This window comes from Sorghum bicolor, chromosome 2, assembly GCF_000003195.3.
Source record: "Sorghum bicolor cultivar BTx623 chromosome 2, Sorghum_bicolor_NCBIv3, whole genome shotgun sequence".
In the NCBI taxonomy this organism is placed as follows: Eukaryota; Viridiplantae; Streptophyta; class Magnoliopsida; order Poales; family Poaceae; genus Sorghum; species Sorghum bicolor.
This window is the reverse complement of record NC_012871.2, coordinates 67,119,920-67,141,174: the sequence shown is the minus strand read 5'-3', so window position 1 is coordinate 67,141,174 and position 21,255 is coordinate 67,119,920. Positions and strand designations below refer to the sequence as shown.

Genomic DNA, 21,255 nt, shown 5'->3' with positions numbered 1-21,255 from the left:
TTATCTATTTTGTTATATATTTAGATATATTATTATACTTAGATGCATAATAAAATAGTACCAAAAATGTCAAAGTGACTTATAATTTGGAATGTAGGGAGTATTTAGTTTTATTAGACAATGCCATTACTAGTTTGTATCTGTTTATTAGGCAATGCAGATTCGCAGAGAATTGCCTGCATTGCATTAGCTTATATCCGGACTTATTAGGCATTGCAGGTTTGCAACATTAGCTTAAACCCAGACTTTTTTAGGCAGTGTTGTCGCAAATACGGTAACGGTACTGTTTGCTTGCTTCATGGTTGCTGTCGATTGCGTTCTATTTTCGTTTTCTTCCGGTGAGGGTAGCATGTGGGGATGCCAGCGAGGCAAGCAGCGGCCACGTGGCGTCACTAGGTAGACGAACACGTGGGCCCCTGTGTGGCCCACGTGCCACGGCAACCACACACTCTTGGCTTCGTGCTCTCCTCTCCGCCGCGCAACTCTAGAGACAGAGTTCAAAGCGCAACAGTTGCGCACCCTTTTTCCTCTTCTCGTGGCCGCTCGATATACTGGCACTGCTCGCCAGAGCACGCACGAGTTCGAACACCACGCTCCACGCCCCTTGCTCGCAGCTCGCTCCACGACATGACGGCCTCGGCGCTGCAGGCCGAGCGCCACCTGCTCCTCCTCGGTAGCGGCCGCCACCGGCCCCTCCTCCGCATGCTCCCGCCACGCCCACGCGTGCCCCTCCCGCACCGGCGCCGCAGCTGGCCCCGGGCCGTGAGGGTGTCACCCGGCGACGGCGGGGGCGCGGGAGGGTTCGCGAGCGCCGTGGAGAAGCGCTCGATTCCGGGGATAGTTGGGGAGGAGGAGCATGGAGCGACGGGAGAGGAGGAGTTGGAAGGGGAAGTGGCCGGGGCTTTGGAGCTGAAGTGGCCGCCGTGGGAGGGGTTGGCCGAGCGGTACAAGCTCATCGGCGCGACCTCGCTCGCCTTCGTCATCTGCAACATGGACAAGGTGACTCATCCTGTTTGTCTCACATGTGGACGGTTCCGTCCTTGGCAGTTGCCAGTTGGCACGCACGGGATGACAAGCTGACAGCCGGCTAATTGCACTGATACGATTTTCCTCTATGATATTTTGAGCTGCTAGAACTAAAACGATTGTATGGATTCGAGTTGTTGATCTGCTATAGCTTTGCTCATGTAAAACTACGGTTTATGGTTTAGTAGCAAGTGTCACCAATGTCATTTATCGGATGTTCATTGGGAATTTGGGTGGCAACTGGCATAATGATTCTACACTATGTGGTTACTGTTTCCTTTTTCCTCTGGGTTTCCTTTAGATAACTTTAGCTGAAGTCTACTGATGAAATATTCTTTGTGATTGCAGCTTGCCCTAAGGAAACGTGCCATATCTGACTGTCACATTTTCGGGGCTCGTTTTGGCAATCATTTGCATCACTAGTACAAACATGTAACCTTCACTGGGGGCCAACAGGGTTTTTAGGCATTTCCTAACGAGCATGAAATTGTTTGAAGAAATGAAATTGCTATTTACAGTTTAATGCACTCTTCTTCACGTGTCATGTTTATGTAGTTCTATAAAAGCTTTTATGAATGCTCGGTCCATCATCCTTTCCTGAGGAGCATCTATTCATTGCAGTATTCTAGTTTTGCAGGTTAACTTGAGTATCGCAATTATTCCAATGTCACATCAATATGGTTGGAACTCGTCAACTGCTGGCTTAGTTCAGTCCTCATTCTTTTGGGGTTATGCGTTGAGTCAACTACCAGGAGGATGGCTGGCAAAATTGTTTGGCGGAAGGTTTGTTTAGGGTAACCAAATCATCTGGAATATTTACGAATGCAGAGTGCCTATGTTTATGAAATACTGATATAATAATCACAATTGCTACTGTATGGTTCATAAGCTGAACATATCCTTATTTGTTTTACCCCTTTCCAGGATGAAAATACCTTTATATTACCATCACAACTAAAAACAGATGAATTTTGATCAAATTTTACTCCTACAATACACATAATGTCTATTTATCTATTTTTTGCTGATTGTAGGAAAGTGCTTGAGGTCGGTGTTGTGACATGGTCTTTGGCCACTGCTATAGTTCCTGTTGTAGCAGGGTTTATGCCAGGGCTTGTCTTGTCAAGGATCCTGGTAACCTACTTACCAAAAGTCTCGGCTCAGGGACTGTTGATCCGAAATTTGCGCTACTTATTGTGCTCTTGTATTCATTAAACTGTTCTGTATCTCATTATTTCCTTGTCAATGCATCCCTCGAAGTGAGAGAATGGGGGTTGTATTGAGTAATATAGTTAACATTAATATAGATATTGAGCACAAGCGGCCGCTCGAAATGTAGTTCTTCATGAAGAACCTAATTCCGTGCATATGGGCACATTTATAACTACCTCCATCCCAAAAAGAATGCCATTCTATTTTTGGGTAACTTTCTAGAGAAGAGTATTAACATTTATGATACCAAATAGGTATACTATAAAAACATATTTCATGATGAATCCAATGGGTACTAATTTGGTATCATAAATATTGGTCTTTGTTATATAAGTTTGGTCAAACTTATGACAGTTTAACTTAGGACCAAGTTAGAATGACATTCTTTTGGGACAGATGTATTTAACAAAGATAATTACAAGAAGTGTTGAAACTCCCAGAGCTAAGTATTGCAAAGAGATAGTGAAATAACACGTTACCATGCAGAAGCATTATGACATGCTGATATCCATAATTCCGCATAAATTCTGGAGCATTCACATTTGAGCACAGTGTCCAGTCATCGCATCTTGTTTACCTGTACTTCGGGTGTGTTAACTTGAACAAAAACATTTTACCATCTTTATTTTGTTTGCATTTATTCTTTGTTAATTGTGTTCGATGCTGCTAGGTAGGCATTGGAGAAGGTGTTTCACCATCAGCTGCTACAGATTTAATTGCTAGGTAAGATCTTATCCTAGTTTGGTTCCTTTCTTGACATTTATTGTTGGGACTTCCCTTAGCACAACATGTGTCAATTTTGTTTTCTACATAGTGGTGGTTCTAAATTCTAGCACAATATGGCAGCTTCTGTACTGGCATTTTCCCCCATGCTCCTCTTTTAATATTTAGAGTATGAAATTTTCCATAGCTACTTGTGCAGAGTCGGATGATGGCTACATTTGTCAATCACATTAATTTTTATTATAATTCACACTGTTTCATATGACATACAAATTTGGCATTTTGCAAGAGTAGTTTGAAACTTCAGGCTTTCGTTGGCACTCACATGCAGGTCCATTCCCTTGCAAGAGCGGTCAAGAGCAGTTGCTGTTGTCTTTGGTGGTTTGAGCTTTGGAAGTGTCTTAGGGTATGTTGTATTAAGATATATGGTTATTTTCTGAAATTAATAAAATATTCCTTAATTGAAAAAAATATACATGGTGCCCAATATTTTCATGATCCTTTATGCAACAATTTACATACTTCCATGTACGTGCTAATGCATGTAAAACGCTGAATTCAATTAAATTGGATTTTTTTTCCATCTGTGTTGGGCTCTAAACAGTAGCTTACATACTTTCTTTAGTAACAAGATACCCCGCGCGTTGCTGTGGGATTACGAAAAAATTAGAATAAAATTAAATGGAGATGATGTGGATAGCTTGCATTAAGAAGTTGGAAATTAGTGGGACGACATGGCTATTAGTGGGAGATGTTGTGGATAGTTAATGGGGGGTGATGTGGATAGTTTGCATGTTGAGATAGATTTGTAGTGGGGACTAGCATTATAAGAGATATAGGTTGATGGTAGTACTGTTTTGTCCTTGTAAGTATAAAGCTTTAAAAAGTATTTCCTGCTCTAACTTGTTACGTATTTGGATGTAAACTTAGAAGAATGCAGTAAAAGATTTATTTAGAAAGATAAAATACTAAATCTTTTTCTCGTGAACTGCTTGAGACTGTTCTTCTGGTTTCATTTGTTTCATTCTTCAAGGCACATGGATGAAGTGCAATTTTGTCATCCTTAGTATGATGGAAAATTTGGTTGTTTTCTGTATCATTTCAAATCTTGATAACTGAGCAAGAGTCAAGACCTTCTTAATGACCAGATGTTAACTTTTTTCTTGTTTATCAGAACAATATTGCCCTACAACTGTACGGGCTCCCTTAAAGTCCTGGGTCCAACTATTATTATGCAGGGCCTGGGCCACGGTCCTTCTATTGGCTGTTCGCTTAGGAACCCCCTTGTGCAAATTAGGCGCTAGTTCAGCCATGGTATGCCCATCCAACCACCTGTCTGACCAAAACAATATTTTCTCTCCATTTCCGACTATGGCATCAACTGCAACATGGAATAGAGCCCTGGCCTTATGAGGGACCGTAATAGGAAGGCCAGCCCAAGGTCTGTCATCATCTGTCTTTTGTGCCCACAGCCACCGGATCTTAAGAGCGCATCCAATACTTTCAGATTTGGGATATGGTAGATGGCTTCATGTTGCATCCTGAAACTCCAGACCAGTTTAGATGGAAATTTTCACAGGATGGTTCCTACAGCAGTAAATCGGCCTACGCTGCACTTTTTGAAGGATCCATCAAGTTTGGCTCGTGGAGAAGAATCTGGAAAACTTGGGCTCCTCCGCGATGCAAGTTTTTTATCTGGCTAGTCTTTCACAACAAGGTTTGGACAGCTGACCGTTTAGCTAGGAGGAATCTTCCTCATCCTGAGGCTTGTCCACTGTGTGATCAGGAGGATGAATCAATAAATCATTTGCTAGTGGGCTGCGCCTTTGCTAGACAAGTTTGGGCTATGGTTTTGCAACAGTTAGGGCTGCTGCAGTTGGCTCCACAACCTACTTCAACCCGTTTCTCAGGATGGTGGAAGAAGACAACTGCTGCTGTCCCAAAGGAGGCGCGTAAAGGTCTCAACTCCTTGATTATTTTGGTGGCTTGGGAGATTTGGAAGCAATTCTTGTGTTTTTGATAATAGGAGGCCAAGTATTCAGGAAGTCCTTTGGGCTATCAGCTCAGAGGGAGGTCTCTGGTGCTCAGCAGGGAACTCCAAACTCCAGGAATTGGTTGTTAGGTTGCTGCCTGTTGGGGCTTAAGGCATGGAGGTTTTTTGGGTCGTTCCCTGTTCTTAGAGTGGCGTTTCTGTATCCTAGTGGCTGGTGTGGGGTGTGTGAGTTTTTGGGTGTGTGAGTTGGGTCTCTTGACCCATGTAACTTTTTCCTCTATCTTAATGAAATGACGCGCAGTTCTCCTGCGCTGTTCGAGAAAAAAAATATTGCCCTACAATTGTCTGTATGACTATGCAGCTTGAAGTAATAGCAGAAACTTTGCTACAGTTAATGTTTTACCCGTTTTATTATATTGCAGACTCCTGTTTGCCCCTCCCATCATTCAGAACCTTGGCTGGGAGTCTGTCTTTTACATATTTGGCCTTCTTGGGATTGTTTGGTAAGCAGATATTTCTATGTAGGTACCAAATAATCTATTGTGAGTGAACTTTATTTTCTGTTTTGTCTGCAGGTGCTTAGGATTTGAATCTCTTAAAGTGCAACGGTTCGGTGACAAAGAAGGCATATTAAGTAAGTGCTGATCTGTCTAACTGTCCTTATGATATCAGGCGCCATGATAGAAATATTTTCTTAGAATTTTTTATTAGTTTTTTTCTCAAACACACAGGAGAACTGTGCATCATTATAGTAAGAAGAAAGGAGTCTAGATGACTCGTACACCCCTATATGGCCAAAGAACTTTCAAAAAGGATTCGCCAACAAATCTTAACCATAACCAACGACCATGAGCTAAACAATTATGGCCATCTGCTACGGAGCCCTTTGGCACCTGCCATACACCATAACATTGTCTCATCTCTAATATCCCACAAGATGGCAGCAAGATTAGGAGAAACCCCCTAAAAAATACAGCCATTCTTATGAGATAAATTGGGAACCTTCTGTAAAGCATGACACCACCATTCTGTAAACTTGTAGTTCTCCAAGCCTGGAGCTAAGTGCTGCAGCCCAACAATTGATAGCACTAAAAACCACACACTCTCAAATACCCAAGAAGTGAGTAAATGTTACACCTTCTCTTCCTCTTGATCGCACAATGGGCAGCGCTCCGGATGATCAAGTCCATGACACGACAAACGATCAGCCATCCAACAACGGTTTAAGGAGGCCAACCAAACAAAGAATTTGCATGAGGTGGAGCCCAGGTCTTCGATATTTACCTCCATGGCCCAAATTCCACTGATCCCACAAATATGGCAGTAAGCTGACTTTGTTGTGAACTCACTGGATGGCATCCATATGCTGGTCATCTACTCCAGGACTGAGCTCAATCCTGATTAGAGGGTCCCAAAGTTGGAGGTATTCAGATAATGCCTCCGCTGACACCTCTAATGTCACAAATGCAGGTGTTATCTCTTAGGGCCCCGTTTACTTTCTTCAGTTAGCAATTCTTTTTCTCACATATGCACAAAGAGTAGGTGCAAGGTCAGGTAAGGATTTTCCATGTAGCCACTTGTTGCTCCAACAAAGACTTATGTTGCCATCCCCAACAATAGATGTGATGAAGATGGAGAACAGAGCAAATGCATTCGGATCACTTGGATATTGAGATGGAGAACAGAGCAAATGCATTGGATGCACTTGGGTATCTAGACCAGCCCATGGTTGGTCAGGTTGGGTCTTTTTAAGCCGCAACCATCTCATTCGCAATGCCCATCCAAGGATCTCTAAATCAAGAATTCCCATACCTCCCAGATCAATTCTGAAAGTCATGGGCTCCTCCCAAATGCAAGGTGTTCGTATGGCAAGCGATTAGAAATAAGTGCTGGAGACATTGCAGCATATCCTTATTAATTGTGTTTTGCTAGGTATTTTGGTATAATTCCGTAGCCCCTCTTGGGCTTGAGCGCACTGTACCTAGAAGGAACAAGAAAAGCTTCGCTGATTGTTGCAGAAAAGCAAACAAAAAAAATTGCGAAGGCCCAAAGAAAAGGTTTTAACAGTATGGCGATCCTGGGATCATGGACCTTGTGGCTTCACAGGAATGGAGGAGCTTTTGACGGTGCAACTCCTTCCCTAGCAAAGGCACAACATTCCTTCAAAGAGGAATTGAGTCTTTGGTGCTTCGCTGGTGCTCGAAAACTTCAGAAGCTAGTTTTTGGTTGTGGAGAGGTGCTAGTGTAAGTGTCTAGACAGGTCAGGTCGTTTCTTCCTTATAAAATGGGGTTGAGTGCTGTATGGTGTTTTTTTCCTTACAACCTTCCTCTTATCTCATAGGCGAGGCATAGAGGTTGCCTTATATGGGACTTCTATCCCCTTTCTTTCTTTATAATATAAATATACACAGCTCTCCTGCATGTTCGAGAAAAAAATTAGTGTCTTGACCCGCTCCCAAGCAACAATACAATGGCCTCCATTGGCCTCTTTGCGGCCTTTCCATAGAAAAGCTCTTTGAATCTTACCAACTGCTTTAATTGCCCATTTAGGGAATTCCAATGCTATGGGCTGATACATTGGAATAGCTGTGAGCACTGAACGGTTGAGGGTGGCCGATGCATCATACTTGGTTTCCATCTAGGTAACTTATCAGCAATCTTGTCAATTATTGCACAGAAATCTGCCTTAAAAAGTTTGCTGACAGAGAGTGGAAGACCAAGATACTTGCAGGGGAATTCTTGCATTTTGCATGGAAGGCCTCTTGCACAACTTCAATATCTTGGTGCTCTGCATTGGATTGGACTCACGAAACATTTAGAAATGCTAGTAACCAGACCTGATGCCTCACCAAAGACATGGAGAATTTCCTTGATCAAGTTTCTGCTAGTTACTATCTGTATTCGCATCTCCTGCGTATTTGAGAAAAAAAAAAGTCGTGTTTGGAGTAAAAACTTCTACTCTTGGGTCATTACATGAAGGACTACCTCCTCAAAGGTCCATGTATCAAGTTGATTTTATGCACTAACCAAGATGGTTTGCATGATTATACTTATTCTGGTTTGCACTATCTTTGACTTCATTTTTAATAGAGGGTATTCTATATGATCACTGTTGACTACCCTTTGAGCTTAATTGTGTTATCTAAAAGTATGTTTTTAACTATCACCCCATGCTTGTTACACTTCACTCATATAATCAGTCCAAACATTATAAAAGTTACTTCTACTCTGCAGACCTTGGACAAAGTTCTACTGGATCTGATGGTCTTATCTCATCCGCCATGTCTTCGGAATCATCACACTCGTCATTGGAAGATCTGCAAAATTCACTAAAGGTTGTTTTCTGCCAACCGAAACCACACTGTACTATATTTTCAGGGATCAAGTCACAGAACTGTTATCAAGTTCTGACATTGATGAAAAATTTTAAAAAATGAGTTCCATAGTCAAGGTAGAATAACCAATGTAATTCAGTGTCCATTTCATCTCATCTGTGACGTTATCTTCCTAACAAGTTGGCGTCAACACACTGTACTTGCAATGAAGCGAACTTTTAGTCTGAGAAGAACAAAATCTAATTCGACTATGTGCCAATGAAGTTTATCACACTATCAAAAAATCTTGTTATGCAATATTGCAATGTAAACATCTTACAAAATGGACGCAATGTTTTCTGTATAAAGATTGTTTATGTTTTATAAATGTTGCCAATATAGCAGGCTCATTACTTTTTCTGTAGGATGTGCCTTGGGGAGCATTTTTCAAAAGCAAGGCAGTGTGGGCAATGATATATGCACACTTTTGTGGAAGTTGGGGGCATTATACTTGTTTGTCTTGGCTACCAACGTTCTTTAGGTTTGGTACCTTGCATTTCCCTCCTAAAGTTACTTTATAGTACTTAGAGAAAGGGACCATTGTTGAGATCAGATATCATGAATTTACAGCACATTGTTGTAGTTTTTCTCATCACTATTGGTACATTTGATGTTATATGTCAGTCTATAGCATGACCTGTTACCCGATCTATAAATGTAGGGAAGTGTTAAATGTTTCTGTATGGTCATCATTAATCATTACGTTGTGTCAAATATTTGTAACAATAGCTTCTTACTGACCCCCCCCCCCTCCCCACCTCTTCTTACACAGTGAGGAGCTGAACCTGAACTTGACAGAAGCAGCATGGGTATGTACATGCTTTCTTTCTTAAGTTATATTAATAAGGCCTCATATTGAAAGACCCACCCTCATTAGGCGATCTTGATTTGCTATTGTTTTTCGTTGATATCTAGCTTTTACTCCAGCCTCACGTAGTGCTTTTGAATTCACATTTTCTTCCCTCTAGGTGTCAGTCCTTCCTCCTTTGGGTTCAATGATCATTACATCTATTGCAGCACCTTTTGCAGACAACTTGATATCAAATGGAGTTGACACCACGAAGGTAAAGCATTCACTTTTTTTATTTGACCTCCACTTGAGGTGGTTGTTTATGCCTTTGTTGCAGAGTGTTAAACCTCCGCTGTGTAGTTACTATGGTTGGCATTTAGATTTTAGAGAATAGTGATGGGGGGCTGATGCTAGAGAAAGCAAGAGGGGCTGGTAGTAGCAGCTGGAAGGAAGTAAGGTGATACTTCACTTGTGTTTTTTTAGAATATGCAGGAAAGTGCATATCTATGTATGAAGAAGAAGGTTGTCTCAAAATGGATTATAACGCGGGGTGTGAGGTGCACACTTACATGATCTGATGAGGTAGAAATAAGCTGAACACTAGTACAAGCGTTTGACAAGTGGGAACTGGAGCTAGAACTAATTGAATCTGTGCTGCCCCACCTCTGTTTAACTAGACATGTCCTCGACGCGCCCTCTTAAACTTCACTAGTACTACTAGTACAGTGCCCTTGATTGACTACCGTGTGCCAGTCCCTGCTGCTTGCAGCAAACTCTAGTACTCTCTAGACTCCCAAATTGCTTCTGTTGGCTTCCTCAAGTGGAAGTCCAATATAGTCTATAGAGGTTGTATAACCCTGACAATTCTCAGGAGTGAACATAATATATGCTGTGTGATAACTCATAATAGCATTTTCAGTTAGTTCATAGAATAAAAATTGCTGATCTACTGAAAAAATTGAATATGCTGCTTAAATTCTGTAGGTACGAAAAATTTGCCAAACAATTGCCTTTGTGTCACCTGCGACATTCATGATGCTTTCCTCTGTGGATCTTGGACTGCCTCCTTGGGAAATTGTTGCTTTTCTTACAAGTGGTCTAGCACTCTCTAGCTTCGCATTGTCAGGTCATGTTGTTAAAATTGCAATCAAAATTCCATTTTTTGCATGGTTCTGAGGTCCAAACCTAAATATTTTGGTTGTTAAACAGGGCTTTATTGCACACATCAAGATATCTCTCGTGAATATGCAAGCATTCTCCTGGTATGTCATTAAAGTTCCGTCTTGTCAGTTTTTCAGTATTTATCTTCTTTATAAGAGAAAAGGGAACGTAACATTCTTTCACCTAGGTTCTTAAGAGGATGACACTAACAGTTTGTACTCTTTAGGTTCCATCATGAGTGATTGTTATTTATTTGTTTCCTTCATGCTCTAGGGAATCACAAACACTGTAGGCGCTGTGCCAGGAATTGTAGGCATTGCACTGACAGGCTTTCTGCTTGATTCAACTCATTCTTGGAGTGTATGACATCAATCCATCTTCATAAGTTATATTTCATTTTATGAATCACTCTGATCGCCATAATGGTACTGCTTTGTGTGCAGATATCACTCTTTGTGCCTTCTATCTTCTTTTACTTAACTGGTACTGCTGTATGGTTAGCATTTGCAAGCAGTGAGCCCCAGGATTTTTCCAAGTCAGAACCTGAGTCATGAATCGTGATGTATGGCTCTCTGCACAGAAGGATCGTTTCAGAAGGAAAATTCGTTTTTTTAGTCTAGGCAAAAGAATGGAACTCTAGGGCAGGGAATAGATGTTATGTTCCTTTTCAGTCAGTTGCAGATAAGAGGAGCTTACGCGTATATAGTATAATAGTAGGCTTTTTTCTGGTTATTTTTCACATTTTGATATGATTTTGGAAGGGAAAGAGGACTGTGTTTGTCATGAAGGGGAATGTGTGCCGTCAGGCCGTTTGTAGTATGTCACTTTCTTCAAGTGTTTTTTTTTTACTTTCAACAGTACAATTTTAGTTAAATACCTTTTCAGTTACTGATGATGGCTTACTTGCGTAGTCCGATCACTAATGCTCAAACTGTATTACTGCGTAGTCCGATCACTAATGATCAAATAGTGTAATACTGCAATCTATAACTAATGCCCTTTAGATGTTGTAAAGTCTTACTCCCTCTCTCCCATTAAAAATGACGTTTTAGCCTCTGTGTCATCTTATTTGACCCTTCGTCTTTATTTAATTTTTTATGAATATTATCTATTTTTTATAACTTATTTTAACATTAGAAATATTTTAATAATAAAATATTTACTTTGTAATTTGTAAAAAAATAAATATCTAAAAGTAACAACGTCACTTGACAGAGGTGGTACTGCTGTTGTCCCGGTCAGACACCTCGAACCGAGTGCAGTTCAAACCTGTAGTCCAATCACTGGTGTAATTAGATAAAAGGACCCCAACAATAGTAACCATAAATTTGGATAATGGTTCGTAGTATACATGTCAAAAAGCACAATGCATGATGCTGGAAGCACATTACAAGATGCTCCAGCATCAATTCTGGCCTAGCCTAATCTTCTCAGTAACAGACATAGCATCACATACAATCCAAGCCTAACCTTTTCAGCAACAACATAGCATCACATACAATCCAAGCCTGAGGTGAGCAACAGAATAAAATTGAATGCAATCACAGTTCCAAAGTAAAAATCGAGAACACACAATTTAAGACTACATGCACAGTGAAGAAAACAAGATAATGATTCATCAGAGGTCAAATTTTCCTAAACTACGATACCACGACAAGCAACAAGCTACATTGGTCCCAAAGCTGTTCCATGATCTAAACAACCCAACTAACAGCATGGAGAAGCTGAGGTGAATCCATGGAAGAGCAAATCACTTCTTCTTCTTGGAAGGGGGCTGGTCTTCCTCATCTTCGTCATCCTCCTCATCGTCATCCTCATCGTCATCCTCATCTTCATCATCGCCATCATCATCACCATCCTCATCATCATCGTCGTCATCACTCCCTCCTTCACCATTAGCCTCAGGATCATCATCTTCATCATCGTCGTCACCCCCATCTTCTTCTCCGGAGAAATCCTCTTCAGCATCATCGTCGTCATCACCACCCTCTTCATCCTCATCTTCATCATCGTCATCATCATCGTCATCTGATCCATCCTTATTTTCAGGGACATTTTCAGATTTGATTCTTTCAGATAATAACCTTGAAAACACAATCAAAATCATCCATTACGTTTTTATCCAACTTAAGTCGTAGAGCAAATATTTAAAAAGAGAAATAAGAAGTTTACTTGTATATTGCCCGTTGGTCTTCATTATATATTTCATCTCCACCATTTACAGTTTGAACCTAAGAAAGCACAGAGCACAGGCCAACGTTAGAAGGAAAAGATGAAATAAACAAAGTAAAACATATTTCGCAAAATACTCCAAAAAAATAAATAAAGCAATCAGATATATAGGTGTGAATCATCGGTTAATAACTACAAAAGGAAAAAAATAGAGAAAGAAAGAGCACCTAAGAAAGCATCAGCACAGAGCACAGAGCACAAGCCAACGTTAGAAGGAAAAGATGAAGTTAACAAAGCAAAGAATATTTCACAACATACTCCACAAAAAAATAAATAAAGCAATCAGATATATAGGTGAGAATCATCCGTCAACAACTAAAAAGAAAAATAAAGTGAAAGAAAGAGCAGTAACCAAGGTGGCACATTTAGAAAGTCTAGGGGGGCAGCAAAATTATCTGGGGTTTCTGGCTTAGAAATTTCTAAGTACATGAGAGCTTGTGGCAACTTGAGACTTGAGAATGAAGACAGCCCTCTAAAACCTAACTAATGTTGATGAACAGATCAGTTCCATGTGTGCATTTTTCAATTTGTGCCAGCACTGCCCCAATCAATAAATTACTCTAGAAGTGCCCCAATCAATAAATTACTCTAGAAGTGCCCCAATCAATAAATTACTCTAGACGTGCCCCAATCAATAAATTACTCACAACCTAAAAAAATCCTCAATAAATTACTCACAACCTAAAAAAAAATCCTCAGGCACAATCAACTAGTACCCGATACAACAGTGACCTCACAAATTGTGAGTGACAGTAGCTTTCGACAGGGTGAAGTATTTGACTGATCTAGTGTTCATTGTGCTTTTTAAGTTAAATTTGTAAATGTAACTAACCAGATCTGCTTAGATCTACTCGAAAAAAAACTATATGCTACCCAAGACACACACATAAAAAGAGGGCCAAAATTCTCCAACATTGCCTAACAGTGAATGAATTAGATCTGTAGACTCGAATATTAAAAAATCAGTAAAACGCACAATAGCTCTATTAGCAGAGCAATCACAGGTTAATGCAGGGGCGGATCTAGTAAAGAGACATGGGTGTACACATGTACACCCAATAATTTTTGCGAAAGTTAGAAGTTAGTAGCCATCAAATCAGGGGCGGATCTAGTAAATGGGCATGGGTGTACACATAAACACCCATTTTTTTTTGCAAAAAGTTAGAAGTTAGTAGGCATCAATAGCCAAGTAGTAGGTTACAGTTTGAGAACTCACCTGGTGGGCGCTCATCGCCGGCGAAGAGGTAGGCAAAGGCCTCACCACCTGGGGTAGGGCGGCGGCGGTAGTCCACCCAGTCATCGCAGACAGAGAGGGCGGAGGGCCGCAGGTACGGCGGCGCCTGTGCGGGTGCGGGGTGCGAGAGTGAGCGGGTGCAGGAGGGAGCGGCGGCGCCTGTGCGGGAGTGAGCGGGAGCGAGCGGGCTGCGGCACGGGAGGTGAAGAGGGAGGAGAAGAAGAGTCAGTGGGCCGCGCTTGGTGGGCTTCTATTACATATACTAGGGTTACAGGTCAATGGGCCGCGCCTGGGGGGCCTTTTTCACTGGATGGGATACATTTCGGGTCCCCGAAGGGCACACGGGGGAGAGTTAAAACCCGCGCCACCCCGCTCCGTTTCGGTACCCCAACCTGCAAACCTGGGCCGAGATCTGGACCCATCCTTGGTCTGAAACTCACGGGTTTCGGGTCCAGACCCGCCGCGCCCTGCTGCTAGTTGGATTTATATTAATCCACATGCCCAGTCCACACCAATACATATGGGTTGAAGTGAATCTGACAACATCTAAACAAGGTCTTAGGTGGGCGAAGGTTGGGATCGAGATGTTCTTTTATTAATTTGCTATATACTTTATCTTAAGTTTTTTTATACATACTCCCTCCATCTTAAATTGTAAGTCATTCTAATAATCTTGGAGAGTCAAAGCATTTTCACGTTTGACCAAAATTATAGAGAGAAATACTAAAATTTGTAACGTAAAGTGAGTATACTATGAAAATATAATTAAAGAAGAATCTAATGATACTTAGTTGGTATCATAATAATAATAATTTTATCATATAAGTTTGGTCAAACTTAGAAAAGTTTGACTCTCCAAGATTCTTGGAATGACTTACAATTTGGAATGGAGGGAGTAGTTCATAAGCCATATCGTCCCCATCTATTTCTCTAAAATATTTTATTTGATCATGGCAAAAGTGACCATGTTAAGAAAGTTTATCTTTAGTGGCGAGGTAACTAAAAATATATTGGTTTATTGGCCATCTTTTTTATTTAATTGATAGGCACAATAAAACAATTAAAGCCTAATAATAATATGTATACACCTCTAAAGACTACATGATTTGTCCTAATAAGAAGTTAAACCTCCAATACGTCGTTTGGAACCTCGAGTCAGCTCGTAATCGAGGAGAAAGAAAAAACATATTATATGCTCATTCCTAGGCATATGGAAGCGATCAAAGGAATAAAAATAGAATGCAACCATCACTTACTTGTTGGGTTGTTCTATTGGATTTAACTAAAAGCTAAGGTCGAAAATTTCACTTGTGAACTATGTGTTCCTTTCCCGTCCATAAAGCGGGCCTCAGTTGCTGTTTTTGTGTGGGCTGTGCAGGCTTGTATTAGGACTTTAGGAGAGAGAGCAAAGACGGCCAGCAGCCATTGGATCACGAATGAATGGCATCGGTCGTATATAAAGTCACTTGTTACTTTTCTTAACAACTACTCCCTCCGTCCCTAAAAGAGTATCGTTTTAGGTTTTCATGTCACAACTTTGACTCAATTTGTAGAAGATATGTGCAATATTTATATCTCTAAATAAATTTGTTAAAAAACTAGACTTAATCTTTCCAATGATACTAATTATGTATTATAAATATTAATATTTTTTATTATATATTTAGTTAAAGTTATTTTTTGAAAAATGCAAACAACATTTATTTTGGGACGGAGGGAGTGTAGAGATTGCACCAGATGGCCTAAACCCACATGCTAGCTGGCCTCGTGCTAGCAAATACATCAAGCAACTACTGTGAAAGCACCTAGTGGTTTCTTCAAGCAGTAGTCAGTAGTCACCAATTCCGCATCGGTCTAGGAGTTCCGAATAAGAGCTTGTTTGCTTGAAGTTATCTCCAAACCAGTCAGCCATTCAATGATATTTTTTTCATAATAAATAAGATAATATTGCTTTTAGCCATAACTTTTCTAGTTAAATTTGTCCGACATCAGAGGTGGAAGCCCCTCGAACATATCTCCTACATCAGAGGTGGAAGCCCCTCGAACATATCATGTAAAAAATGGGCACAGATAAAAGTGACCCTGGAACAAACCAAAACTTTTCCACATGCAAGTGAACTCTCTCTCGGAGGACGCTAGCTTGTAAAGTTCACTGCCCCCTTCATCGTGAAACCTTTAATCCCACCGCTCTTCATCGCGAGGACGGGCACAAGAACGTCATCGCGAGGACGGGCACAAGAACGACCAGCCTAGCAGGTACAGCTACTTGTCTCTCAACAGCAACAGACTGAGCTTCAGATGGATGGTGCCCAGAAGACGCGCAAGAGACTTCTGTACTCTGCTGCAATTTTGCTGATACCTCCCAACCCCAAACCTCTCCAGCCCAAGCTTGGTGAGCACAGAGCACGGGATGCATCTCATCTGTGCGCTGCGGATGTGGACGTTTATCAGTGTTCTGTGACTTTGAGTGCCTTCTCATGCTACCAAGTATTTATGCAATGCCCTCTCCTTCATGGTATGACATGTGAACCCAAACTCACCAAACTCTGCTGCAACAAACAGCCAACAACCCAAGGGATAATAAACTGCATACATCGAATTAAACCTCACCCAGACCACGGTAGCTGTATATACATATATATCTCTCAAATACACTATTCTCATGAAATCCTTGATGGAGCATAAAGGCAAAAGCAGCTCAACATGAACATACTATGCCTTTTCTTTTTCTTTTTCTTTTCTTTTCATTCTTTCAAGCTTAAACGACAACGAATTCTAAATGTGACTGTAGTACAAGCCTAACTGGGTTTGCACATTGTGTTGCAGAACAGATAAAATACCACAAAGCAAGAGGAGGATACGACCAATCCCATCCTCCAACGATGGACTACCATGTCACAATCATATGAATATGAATCACTAATTCAATAACAAAAGCACAGCTTCCTGTGCGTTACATAGCAAACCTGACCAAAACAAGAACTAGCGAATGCAAATCGCAGAGGGCTACCAGCCTTGTGAAAAGAATAGGCTTGTGTATGAATTGCTTCACAACCAGGAAGCAGACTCTTTCATGTATAAAAAAAATGCAACATAACAAATCCATGTGTATCCCATGCAGCAATTGACCTGCAGAGTGAAATCAATTAGAAAATTCAGTAAGGGCAGACACATATCATCTGACTTGAATTACAAAGATCATGGGCTCATGGCACAAACAATGAATTGTAGTCTGGTAGTAAAACTGTACAAAGGAACACCAAACTGGTGTTGGACTCCACAAATCCACAACCTTTTAAGATGTTCTGAGCTGCTTCAAGCAAACATGCTTAAGTTTACTTTAAGTCCACCTTAAAAAAAATTATATTCAGAGTTCACACCAGTGGAAAAATTTGCCTACTACCTAGGTTGAAGTCCCTAAAACAGATCATCGAAACTGTAAAACTGGTAGTCGCCTATAAAATTATTTTACATAGCAGTGACCAGATCGATGATACAGTGTTTCCCCTTTGAAGGCACAATCAGAAAGCAATGAAGTTCATATACCAAGGGATGTGAATTTAATCAGTAAGTACTAACATGTATTGATGATAAAAGTGGAAACAGCACCAATGGAATCCTAGTGCTTGAATATGTTAGGAAAATTTCTTCTTGGAAAAAAAAGAACAAACTTGTTGCACCACAATCAAATCACTTCTACAGCTATCTTCAAATCAAAGCAAAGTACATCAACCGCTTCCCAAACCACATGGCATGGAAAAGATCTAGTCACAAACATTTGACCTTAGAAAGTGCAAGGATGCAGATAAAGGAAAAAAATCAATGAATATCATAATGCACACTGCATCCTCATATGAATAAAACTAATCTATTACAAGATAAACATGCAGTTATTGTACTCACCAAAAAGAGAAAAGTGGCACTGATAAAAAAAGCCTTGAAATTCAATACGCTATAGAGCAGCTTCATGAGTACTATATATGTTCAAGTGCAGTATGCAATTGTGGAACCCTTCGCCTAAATAATGGCTCAAGACGAAAGGATGGAACACCACGCAGCCACCGTTTAATGTCATACATTTCATTCCAGGCTTGAACAATTTCATCAATCTTGAAGCCCAAACCTACAAAGAAATTGGACAATCATAGTTAATACTTAATACTTTCTCCACTGTTTTTGAACATTCAAGGATGACTTTGAATAATAAGGGTGGGATTTGGAAACATTCAGCATAGCATACAATCCTCAGCCACTAACGTCAATGATTGTGCTATGCAATCATCATTTGCACAATGTTTTTAAGAGAAAATATGCTGAACGTGATTTAACAGTTAATGAATGTGCTACATAATAATATTTTAAACAATGATAATAGGTGAACTCCCAAATGTCAAGGTCCAATAATTAATCTAACAAGCTCAGTGTGACTACTATAAAGGATTCACAAAATAAATGGTAGTCAGCACAATTCAATTAACACTTTGCATAATAATCCCTTTATAGTTCTAGTATTCTCCAGCAAAATCAACAATGTAGTTCTCACGCCAAAAGTAGACAAAAATAAAGCAGTAAATTTCTCTTACCATCTTGGGCAGTTTCATTGGCGCAGTGGTTTTTCACCAGCACAGCAATATCTGTAGCAGAAGCTCCCCCAAGTTTAAACTTTTCAATAGCTGCCATCAGACAATCCTCCCACATTGGAAGACCTAATTTAAATTCCACAACTGAACGCTCATAGAGGAGCATACCCCATAAAATGTTTATCTGAGACCTCAAATTGGAAGCCTGTTCAGCCGCGTCATCAGTGGACACATCCTTGATATACTCCTCCAAGCCCATCTTCTCTAGCACAACATTCTCCTGGCTAGGTTTAGATCGATTCTTCAGACGCTGTTCTTCCATTAACTCCCACATCTCTATACCCTTCTCAATGTTATCCTCGGCTTTATTGAAGAGCTCCAGGATTTCGGAAGAACAGCTGTCCAAATCTGCGTTACTACCAATTGCATAGTACCATGACAGTTTTGCTTGTTCAAACTGCTGATGTGCAAGTGCAAGGAAACCTTCAAAAAAGTCTGGTTTGGCCTTCACGGCATCTTCATATCTCTTTCCAGCCTTATTGTATTCGTCCCTTGCCCATTCATATGCTTCCTTCACCTGCTCAAGCACCAATTCTCTTGGGGAGTCCCCTGATAGCAGCAACCTCTTCCTGGCTCGGGACATGTGAACATTACCCCAGTGGAAAAATGCAAGTGCTGCCATCTCCTGGAAGTTTCCCTCAGCAAGATTAAACACCTCCTGGGCTTCTTCAGTAGTAATAGTGTCCTCAATTGCCTCAGTGTAGAGCTTCATACTAACCTCATGGAGGTCCAGGTACTCATCAGAGCTAATCCCAACATGGTTCTTGAAAAGCCGAGCGAATTGCACAATCCAATCATCAATACAAGTCACCGTGCTCCTGTCCTCATCCTGCCGATTGCTTCTGATACTCCCATTATCCGAAGCACTGTTTACATTTCTCTCCAATGGCCCACTATTGGTGTCATCAACATAAGGTTCATGCTCTGGATTGGCCTCGGTAACATACAGCCGAAGTGAGCTCCCAGCCTCAGCCAAGTCCTCAGCCCATTTCAGCTCATCCTGGTTGGTGATTGTCACAAGATCACCCTCCTTGTCCTTGTACTTGACAAGAACAGCCTTGAGCCCAGGAAACTTGCTCCGGACGGCCTCGCGCAGCTGTGCCATGCTGCAGCTCGCCGGCACCTGAGCCCACCTTATGTCCTCCCCAAACACAAGTTTCACCTGCCTTGGCTGCTCCTCCACTTCCTCCTCTTTGACAGCTTCCGCAATCTTCTGTTCATCGACCTCCTCCACAGCAGCAGCCGCAGCCTTGGCAGCAAACTTCCGTCCTCCCCTTTTCTTGCGCGGCTTCTGCTTGGGCGCAGCGGCCACTACCTCCTCCGGCGTGGGCATGATCTCCTTGTCGTCCAACACAATCCCCTTCTCCTCCATGGATTTCTTCACCCTGTCGGCCACATCCAGCGCAGTGAGGTTGTTGGGCTCCAGAACGAGCACCTTGTTGACGTCCCTGCAGGCGAGGTCGAGCCTGCCCAGCGCCTCGAAGCAGCGCGCCCGCTTGAGCAGCGCCTTGGTGTACTTGGGCGACGTCTCGAGCGCGACGTTGCACTCGTTGATGGCGCGGTAGTAGTCGGGCGGGCTCATCTGCATGTAGCAGGCGGCGATGTTGCTGTGGAGGTAGGCGACATCGGGGTGCGCCCGGGGCAGCAGCTTGATGGCCTTGTCGTAGTTGAGCAGCGCGCGGTCGTAGTCCCGGCGCTGGAAGAGCTTGTTGCCCTCCTCCTTGTGCTCCTGCGCCATGTCCGTAAAGAGGGTCTCGTCGCCGTCGAGGACCTTGGAGCCGGACCGCTCCAGCGACGCCGACTTGCCCCCATGGTCCCCGGACTTGCCGCCGCCGCCGGAGGCCCTCTTCTTCTTCAGCGACGGCTTGCCCATCTCCGGCAACAAACCTACAACCAAAAGGTTACTCCTTTACCCTCTTCTCGCAATCACCAAACGCCGCCTCGAATCCTCAAGAAACTCCCAAATTCGACGGAACCAAGGTGGAATTCGACAGAAATCTCACCTTTCTCCTGTCAAACCTTGCCAAACGGACCAACTGAAAGCAACAATTCAAGAGCGCCGCTCCTCTCAAAACCCGACAGGAAGCAACCAAATCCCCAGCAAGCCTGGAGGAAGGGGAGGGGGAGAAAGAAAACCCAACTACCCCAAGTCAAAGCAAGCGAAGGACAGGACGGAAACCAACAAGGCAGCGAAGACGCTCGGAGCAGGGAATCTCCCTCTCTCGTGCGTGCGGCTGGGGATTGACGAATTGTTGGGATGCGTGGAATGGAATAAACGAACAAACTGCACGTACTACGCTTAACGGCTCAACAAGCAAGGGAAATGAACAGCAAGGCAGCAGTCTTTCTGTAGCTAGCCTTAAGCTTCTGGTCTACTAATCCTTTTCTTTCCGCTGGCGTGCTCTCGTGGAGCAGGTGCTAAAGAACGAGAAAGGAAGGGTCAGGCGGGCAGTGCTCCACTAATCTTTTTTTTGATTAGCGTGTGCGGTTGGTTTCCGGGAACGGCGACGCCGCTGCGGGTATACGGGACCTGGTCGGCGTCGGCGGGCGCGTGTGGTGACAGCCAAGTCGCGGGCGCCGCCAGCCGGCCGATGCGCTGGGTGTTGGCGGTGCGTGTGGCTGTGGTGTGGAAGCAACAACGGTGGACGGTGGTTGGCGCCGGGCTGCCGATTGTGACATTGCCCAAACGGGGCCGCCCTGCGTCAGCCGTCAGCGTCCTGGGCTCATGGCCTGACCTGATTATATTAAAAGTTAAACGCGCGCTAAACCGCCGCCGCCACCCGAGGATTAGGTTAGGGTTTCCCGCCTCGGCTGCGTCGCGTTCACTCTCTTTCACTGCCGGGCCAGGCCGGGCCTCCCATGGCCAAATG

General features: G+C 42.5%; 3 protein-coding genes across 4 annotated transcripts; 1 reads left to right on the top strand and 2 right to left on the bottom strand.

Annotated features, from left to right (window-relative positions):
• On the top strand, window positions 125–11,169 carry LOC8074191 (probable anion transporter 5, chloroplastic). Of its 2 annotated transcripts, XM_021454167.1 has the most exons (15): window positions 328–999; window positions 1,664–1,809; window positions 2,061–2,160; window positions 2,909–2,961; window positions 3,293–3,367; window positions 5,377–5,457; window positions 5,530–5,588; window positions 8,189–8,289; window positions 8,694–8,809; window positions 9,101–9,137; window positions 9,297–9,392; window positions 10,103–10,244; window positions 10,328–10,380; window positions 10,553–10,639; window positions 10,723–11,169. In XM_021454167.1, the coding sequence occupies exons 1-15, from the start codon at window positions 628–630 to the stop codon at window positions 10,831–10,833; spliced, it is 1,629 nt and encodes a 542-aa protein (XP_021309842.1). In that variant the 5' UTR covers window positions 328–627; the 3' UTR covers window positions 10,834–11,169. The 2 variants fall into 2 exon arrangements, 1 of the variants encoding a protein (XP_021309842.1); XR_002450236.1 differs by lacking the exon at window positions 10,103–10,244 and having other exon boundaries at window positions 125–999.
• LOC8074190 (prostatic spermine-binding protein) lies at window positions 11,771–13,970 on the bottom strand. The gene is made up of 3 exons (XM_021454168.1): window positions 13,728–13,970; window positions 12,452–12,510; window positions 11,771–12,363 (listed from the first exon to the last, which is right to left on the bottom strand). Exons 1-3 carry the CDS (start codon window positions 13,809–13,811, stop codon window positions 12,030–12,032), a joined length of 477 nt encoding a protein of 158 aa, XP_021309843.1. The 5' UTR covers window positions 13,812–13,970; the 3' UTR covers window positions 11,771–12,029.
• LOC8077245 (protein PHOX1) lies at window positions 16,324–21,072 on the bottom strand. The gene is made up of 4 exons (XM_002460600.2): window positions 20,389–21,072; window positions 18,329–20,272; window positions 17,649–17,868; window positions 16,324–16,874 (listed from the first exon to the last, which is right to left on the bottom strand). The coding sequence occupies exons 2-3, from the start codon at window positions 20,256–20,258 to the stop codon at window positions 17,720–17,722; spliced, it is 2,079 nt and encodes a 692-aa protein (XP_002460645.1). The 5' UTR covers window positions 20,259–20,272; window positions 20,389–21,072; the 3' UTR covers window positions 16,324–16,874; window positions 17,649–17,719.

Coding starts and splice junctions, on each gene's coding strand:
- LOC8077245 (XM_002460600.2), bottom strand. CDS start 20,258: ATGGGCAAGCCGTCGCTGAAGAAGAAGAGGGCCTCCGGCGGCGGCGGC. Junction 17,869..18,328: donor CAATGAAACTGCCCAAGATG/GTAAGAGAAATT, acceptor ATTTCTTTGTAG/GTTTGGGCTTCAAGATTGAT.
- LOC8074191 (XM_021454167.1), top strand. CDS start 628: ATGACGGCCTCGGCGCTGCAGGCCGAGCGCCACCTGCTCCTCCTCGGT. Junction 1,000..1,663: donor TCATCTGCAACATGGACAAG/GTGACTCATCCT, acceptor CTAGTTTTGCAG/GTTAACTTGAGTATCGCAAT. Junction 2,962..3,292: donor GCTACAGATTTAATTGCTAG/GTAAGATCTTAT, acceptor ACTCACATGCAG/GTCCATTCCCTTGCAAGAGC.
- LOC8074190 (XM_021454168.1), bottom strand. CDS start 13,811: ATGACTGGGTGGACTACCGCCGCCGCCCTACCCCAGGTGGTGAGGCCT. Junction 12,511..13,727: donor CGGCGATGAGCGCCCACCAG/GTGAGTTCTCAA, acceptor GTGCTTTCTTAG/GTTCAAACTGTAAATGGTGG. Junction 12,364..12,451: donor GACCAACGGGCAATATACAA/GTAAACTTCTTA, acceptor TGTGTTTTCAAG/GTTATTATCTGAAAGAATCA.